Source organism: Mytilinidion resinicola (assembly GCF_010093595.1).
Source record: "Mytilinidion resinicola strain CBS 304.34 unplaced genomic scaffold BDZ99scaffold_3, whole genome shotgun sequence".
NCBI classification, from domain to species: domain Eukaryota; kingdom Fungi; phylum Ascomycota; class Dothideomycetes; order Mytilinidiales; family Mytilinidiaceae; genus Mytilinidion; species Mytilinidion resinicola.
Window position 1 is genome coordinate 404222 of NW_022985439.1, and position 5806 is coordinate 410027.

Sequence of the window (5806 nt, forward strand, 5' to 3'; positions counted from 1 at the left end):
TATCCTTAGTAATATTTACCTTTTTTTAAAATAGCTTAGTATATATAGCCTATAGTATACTAATACTAGAAAAGTTATTATAAATAAGTTTTTTCACCTTTTTTATACGCTTAAGGCGCTATAGAACTAGTATAGCTAATACTTTAAGTATAGGTTTATACCTATAATAAAAGGCCTCTACTATTTACTATATTTAGGTGCTTTTTAGCTATTAGGTAAAAGTTCTATATATAGAATAACTGCTTTTCTTAGTTACTATATTATATATATAATTCTAAGGTATATAGTAGCCTATAAAAGTATACTAATACTATATTTTTTAGGTTACTTTATACTTATTAGGTTTACTATAGTATTTTACTAAGCTATAGCCTTATACTAAGGCGTGCGCTTATAGTATAGTATACGTATTTTCTATTATAAAATAGTAGGCTAGCTATAGCAGCTATAAAGCTATAGTAAAAGGTAAAAAAAGTATATTATAAAAGTAGTAAATAAGAATTATATACTACTATATTTAGAAAAAGTATTTAAAATTAGTAAGCAAATTAAGTAAGTAAATTAAAGGCTTTAAAGCACCTATTTAAGCTAATTAAAAGGTAGTAAAATAAAAGGGGTTAAAAAGGTATATACCTACTAAAATAAGGGGGTATATAAATATAATAGAGGAGTATATAGGTACTTACGCCTATTATAAAATATTAAATTTTAATTTTACTACTAAAATCCGCAACTTATTACTAAAAACTGCTAGAAACTGCTAGAAACTACTAAAACTATAGTAACTTAAATTCTTTTACTAAAAACTATTTCCCTAATATAGCTACTAGTTATAATTACTTAGAACTAAATATAGCTAAATATAACACGTAGACTAAAAACTATAAGCTATAGAGTATTATACTATAAATATATATTTAGTAGTAAAATACGGCTAAATACTGCTAAAATACTAGGAACTTTTTCCTTAATATATTATAGCTATTATAAGAACAGCTACTATATTTGCTATTAGAAGCCTGTAAATAGCAGTAATTGTAATAATTAGGGCACTTTAGAGATGTCCGATTCCAAGAATTATTATATTTCACCTCGGTTCGACCAAGCCTGGTGGCGTCTAAGCGACGAAGATGTTTCCAACGTAGCAGAAGGAGAGGTTTTAGGTCAAGGCGGCGTCTTCATGCTCTTCTATGAGCGGTCTGACATCGACCTAACTCCGCTTTCGCAAGTCTCTACTGAAACTGCAGTTAATGCACCTTCCGCAGTGCTCCATACACCCTTGTCACTTGTAGACGATCTCATCAAAGTTTGCGGAAGCTCTCCTGTGCCCTCGGATGATGCTACGCGAGTGCCGCTTCCGGACGATGATTCTGAAGCTGAACTTTATCCTGATCTCCGGAAATTCGCTTTAATGACGACAGATTCAAATCTGGATGGCGTTAGGGCGTCGAGAACGATGGTACTTCATGCCTCATCGTCATCTAGTGATGCCTCGGGAAGCGCCCAGCAACCTGCAGCAAATGGAGACATCAGCCTACCGGACGCCGAAGAGTCACAATCGACAAACTTGACTAGTGATGAAGACGAATCCGAGACTGACTACCTACCTTCCGACGTGCCTGTGAGCCAGCCTATAGCGAGTCATAGCCCGGCGTTGATGAGGACCGCAGGAGTGTCTGGACATTGCAGGACCAGCGGTTCCAGGTCTTCTCTACCTATGGTTGCTGCTACATGATATTTTCTCTTTCGAAGATCAACTCACTCATGTGAGGCGACTGGGCAATGGCGTTGGGTTGCTGTCCCAGCGTTGTTTGAGGTTTGCTATGAACACGGTGCTTCAGCATTGCATTGGGATGAGTTAACGTGGGCATTTTGTGACCGCATGCTTGGCGTTTGAGATAGCGGAGTTTTTGGTTCTGGGTGCATTGTATGTCGTAGTCTCCTCAGAGGGCGCATCTCGGTGGTGTGTCAATTGAACTATTCCCACACTCTCTAGTCTCCATTGGGCCAGCAATTTTACCCACACGATTAAGAAGCAAGGCTATATGGTCTTAACCAACAACCTAATGTTGTCCTCGCGACTCGAGCCTTACTCTGTTCAAGTTGGTCCCCGTGGAAAAGACTACAATTGACGCCAGGGTGCGTGTGTCAAGGTTGGTGTTGACGGGCTTCTCATACATTAGTAGTCCCTCTCTGCAGCCATCTATTCAAAAGTCAAAATATCTTCTTCGACAAGGCAGACCAGTATTGATTGCCATTGATACTAATCTAGATCAAATTTGCCGTCAAGTATCGCAGTCCCAATCTCGCACTCGCAACTCACACGTCCTCTCTCGCGGTTCCCTTCTACTTGGCTATCACAAGATTCTGGAGGTTCAAGTTCATGACCAGAGACGAACCACTCAGATCTTCGTTTTTGTTCACAAACCTACTCCGCTCGTGGTCAAGTTCCGAGATATTGTATAGTTCGACCAAATGCTTCCCGTTCTCAAGCCACACCACAACAGCAAGCAAACCGCCCTTAGCCGCAAACTTATACACCTCACCTTGACGCTCCCTTAGATCGAAGCGAACCTGATGTGTTTGGCGGTCCCAGGCCCGGAGAAGCCCGTTCACTGCCCCAGTGATCATAAGGTCCTTGGTCCAGACAACTCCGCATATAGCGTTTCTTCCCGCAGAGCTGTCACCGGCCCAGAACGTGTGCACAGAAGCGCCGGTATCCCATTTCCAAGTCCGAATCCAGCCGTCCGCTGATGCTGAAATCAGAAGTCCCGCATCGTCTGGGTCTGTCGTCAACTGGTTTACCACCCGTGTGTGGCCAAGGCAGCTGGCAATGCATGCACTTGTCATGCCAGATGACTTATTAGCTGTAGTTTGAGTCAAGAAGAAAGTACATTTTCTCACCCAGAGTTGACGTTCCAAATTTTCACCTCACCTCCCGTTGCTCCTGTAGCAAGCAGAGAACGATCGGCGTTGAACTCTGACACCACGACACAGCCATCATGGCCTTCTTGTAAGCCTCTGGAATGACCATTGTTCAAATCCCAGATCTGGACGATTCCGCGACCAATTCCAGAAACAAGAAGGTTATCATGGCTTTTGAGAGACGTTATTGGCTTCAGATACGCAGTACCACAGGGCTCTTCTAATGTGTGCCGTCTTGTGCCGGAAGGAACGTCCCACACAATTAGACTTCCATCAGTTGCGCCGGATATGATTGTCTCTGCGTCTGGAAATGATACACATTTTATCTCGCTGGTATGGCCATCGAATGCCAGGCTCTTTGCGCTGTCTTATTTCAGGATGTTCATCTTGTTCAAGCCGCTTGGATGTTTCAGACTCGTGGACATACCCTGTCTTCAAGTCCCATACTCCTACTCTCCCGTCCTCGCCCCCCACTGCCATCGTGTCGCCGCAGCAGTCGAAAGTCCAGGCACATCCCACCGGCAGCCATCGCCGATGCTCGCATATTTCGAGTCCATTATGCTGACAGCGGACATCGAGGACGTTGAATTCTTCGACGCCTTTTCCACCTGTGGTATGGCTCACAACGAGATAATTGTCAGCCAGATGGACCGTGCGCATTGTTGTTGGGTTTAGTATCAAAAAGCCAGCCCGCGGAGCCATCGTAGACTTCAGTTTGAAGCGCTGGAATGTGGAAAAAGTAAAGCCAGGAGGATCGAGGATAATGTTGAACGTGAGGAAAGGCAACAGCTTTTGTATTTGGTGCTGTGCCGCAGGCGGACGAGGGGCGCCACCCAGGCTTTAAATAGCAACTGGAAAACAGAAAAACAGGATGGAAAACGAACGGCGCAGTAACGATCCTCCAACTCGAACCCCTCCAACTCGAACCTCTACACGCACCTACCTAAAACTTATCTGCACCACAGTGATCAAGGTCAAATCCACGATCGATCTAGTCTGTGCAATAGATTCCGCCGCCCGGATGACGAAAGCAGTCTCCGCACCCAAGGTTGTCACAGTGTGCATTTATTCTCGGGTCGGACCCTGTTGTTGAGCAAGTAATTTCCGTGCACGAGCTATCTTGTGGATCAACAAGGCCGTGGTTTCGTTGATAGATGAACATTTCGCCGGGCTCGCTGTGCGTTGCTTGAAGATTTTTATCTAGGCAAGAGCCCCCCAAGACCGCTGCAGAAGCGCAACTGCCCAGGTCAGGTTCTATTCAGAAGTCTAGCTTGGTTTGGTCTACTTACAGTGTCCAGGGGAGGACGAATACGTGGGCTATCTTTGTAACTTGGTACTTCCAGCCAGGTAGACCATATGTCGCCAGGCAAGACGCCATGTAGATGATCTGTTGGGAAGTGTTAGTCCCAGTATCAGGCTCAGTGGGACTCACTCACGCAGGAGGCATGCAATCCACGCTCCTCCAGCTCTTCACGATACTCTTGTTCAGCACGAGCGTCGAGCTTCAGTGCCTCGTTTGGAACCGGCAAAGCTTCACGCCTCATGGGGCAAACCGCAGCAATACCGCCAGACGCAGCGAGAGCGAGGATAACGAGGCTAGAAGACCGCATATCGAGTGTGAAGGCAGAGTCGGGTTCTTGGAGAAATTGAATTCCAGGTGGTGATTGAAAATATGATTCTCGCAGGATGAAGGTAAAAGTGATCTCTTTGGTCTGTCGGTTTCTTTCCTAGGTGCTTGAACTCTTTATATCTTGTCTCTACTCTCACTTCCATCAACCAAAAGTGGTCATACGTATCATCCCTCAAAGGCCAGATATGTGGCACGTTCAGCATGTTTCCAAGTTTGGAGAAGCGTGACGTGGCTATGAGTTTGCATGTCATCACTTTGCGTGGGAAGAGGCGCACAGCAAGCAGAGAACCAACATTTCAGGGTCGGAAGAGAGGCACAGCACTGCACGGTGCATCGCTTGCGTTTCCTGGTATTGCATGCGGCACTTTCGAGTCTCGAACTACTGCGCCTTCGAATTGCGCGTATCGCGAGCGAGGTTGCCTTCAGAAGAGGCACCTTACGCCAGCATATCTCTATCATTAGTTTCTCTGTGTGGCACATAAAGGAAAGCGCTCGAAGATTGGGCTATTTTTTAACACATCACTCCACAACTAGCCACTGAACGTAGCCTGAAGGTATGACCGCTCTTACTCCATTCCTCATGAATGTTTGAAGTCGGATTGCGGCGAACCGGGTGCGGCATGGCTCCTTAGTGGACTGACCAATGATCACGCTGCTAGCAGCGTAATGCATCTCACCGGGTACAAAGGTACGATGGCTTCCACAACGCGAATTCATTTTATTAACATAAACCTCACAGTAATCAATCCTGTCGTAGCAGCTACACCTTACTGAGTTTGACACTGCCACAATTCCAGGCACATATGGCAAGCAGGTGAAATATCGTGGCGTTCCGTGGCGCTCCTGTGACGAAATCAAGGTCCAAAATAAATCCCTGGACCACGATTCCCCAGGTCTATTACCGTGTTGGTTGTCTCAACTTTGGGGCTTGGGCGCTGAGTGACCCACGCTGCACGGCGATGTTCTTCGAGGGCTCGCCGCTGCACTTCTGCGCCGTGGTCCTTGAAACGCCGATTCAGTGATGTAGCGAGGGCTATGCAAATGGGCCGGTACAGCAGAGAGGCTGTGAAGTACCAATTCGAAGATCATCACAACCTGTTACAGTATACCGAGAGGGAGGTAGGGTCGCCGTGTAGGGCTGACCAACATGGTCAACTTATCCGACCAACCCCTTCAAAACAACGAGATCTTCACGGAAACTATAGATGCTAGTGGATGATTGATTCGACACGCCTGAAACATAGGAAACGC

General features: G+C 45.7%; 4 protein-coding genes across 4 annotated transcripts; 2 read left to right on the top strand and 2 right to left on the bottom strand.

The window, feature by feature from the left end:
* Positions 1–1060: 1060 nt before the first annotated feature.
* BDZ99DRAFT_548679 (uncharacterized protein) lies at positions 1061–1986 on the top strand (the record flags this gene model as incomplete). Its single annotated transcript, XM_033726939.1, has 1 exon — positions 1061–1986. The coding sequence occupies one exon, from the start codon at positions 1061–1063 to the stop codon at positions 1733–1735; it is 675 nt and encodes a 224-aa protein (XP_033581590.1). The 3' UTR covers positions 1736–1986.
* A 360-nt stretch (positions 1987–2346) lies between these two features.
* On the bottom strand, positions 2347–3585 carry BDZ99DRAFT_515412 (WD40 repeat-like protein; the record flags this gene model as incomplete). The annotated part of the gene is made up of 3 exons (XM_033724969.1): positions 2347–2842; positions 2905–3288; positions 3353–3585. The coding sequence occupies 3 exons, from the start codon at positions 3583–3585 to the stop codon at positions 2347–2349; spliced, it is 1113 nt and encodes a 370-aa protein (XP_033581591.1).
* A 251-nt stretch (positions 3586–3836) lies between these two features.
* On the bottom strand, positions 3837–4511 carry BDZ99DRAFT_181141 (uncharacterized protein). Its single transcript, XM_033713054.1, has 2 exons — positions 4215–4511; positions 3837–4163 (listed from the first exon to the last, which is right to left on the bottom strand). The coding sequence occupies exons 1-2, from the start codon at positions 4301–4303 to the stop codon at positions 3917–3919; spliced, it is 336 nt and encodes a 111-aa protein (XP_033581592.1). The 5' UTR covers positions 4304–4511; the 3' UTR covers positions 3837–3916.
* On the top strand, positions 4142–4655 carry BDZ99DRAFT_181132 (uncharacterized protein). The gene is made up of 2 exons (XM_033713053.1): positions 4142–4171; positions 4224–4655. Exon 2 carries the CDS (start codon positions 4308–4310, stop codon positions 4587–4589), a length of 282 nt encoding a protein of 93 aa, XP_033581593.1. The 5' UTR covers positions 4142–4171; positions 4224–4307; the 3' UTR covers positions 4590–4655.
* The last annotated feature ends 1151 nt before the right edge of the window (positions 4656–5806 follow it).

What these genes read in the sequence shown, in the direction of transcription:
- BDZ99DRAFT_181141 (XM_033713054.1), bottom strand. Translation starts at nt 4,303, where the DNA reads ATGGCGTCTTGCCTGGCGACATATGGTCTACCTGGCTGGAAGTACCAA. An exon ending in TTCGTCCTCCCCTGGACACT is followed by an intron (nt 4,164 to 4,214) that starts GTAAGTAGACCA and finishes TGACCTGGGCAG; the next exon opens with TTGCGCTTCTGCAGCGGTCT.
- BDZ99DRAFT_181132 (XM_033713053.1), top strand. Translation starts at nt 4,308, where the DNA reads ATGATCTGTTGGGAAGTGTTAGTCCCAGTATCAGGCTCAGTGGGACTC.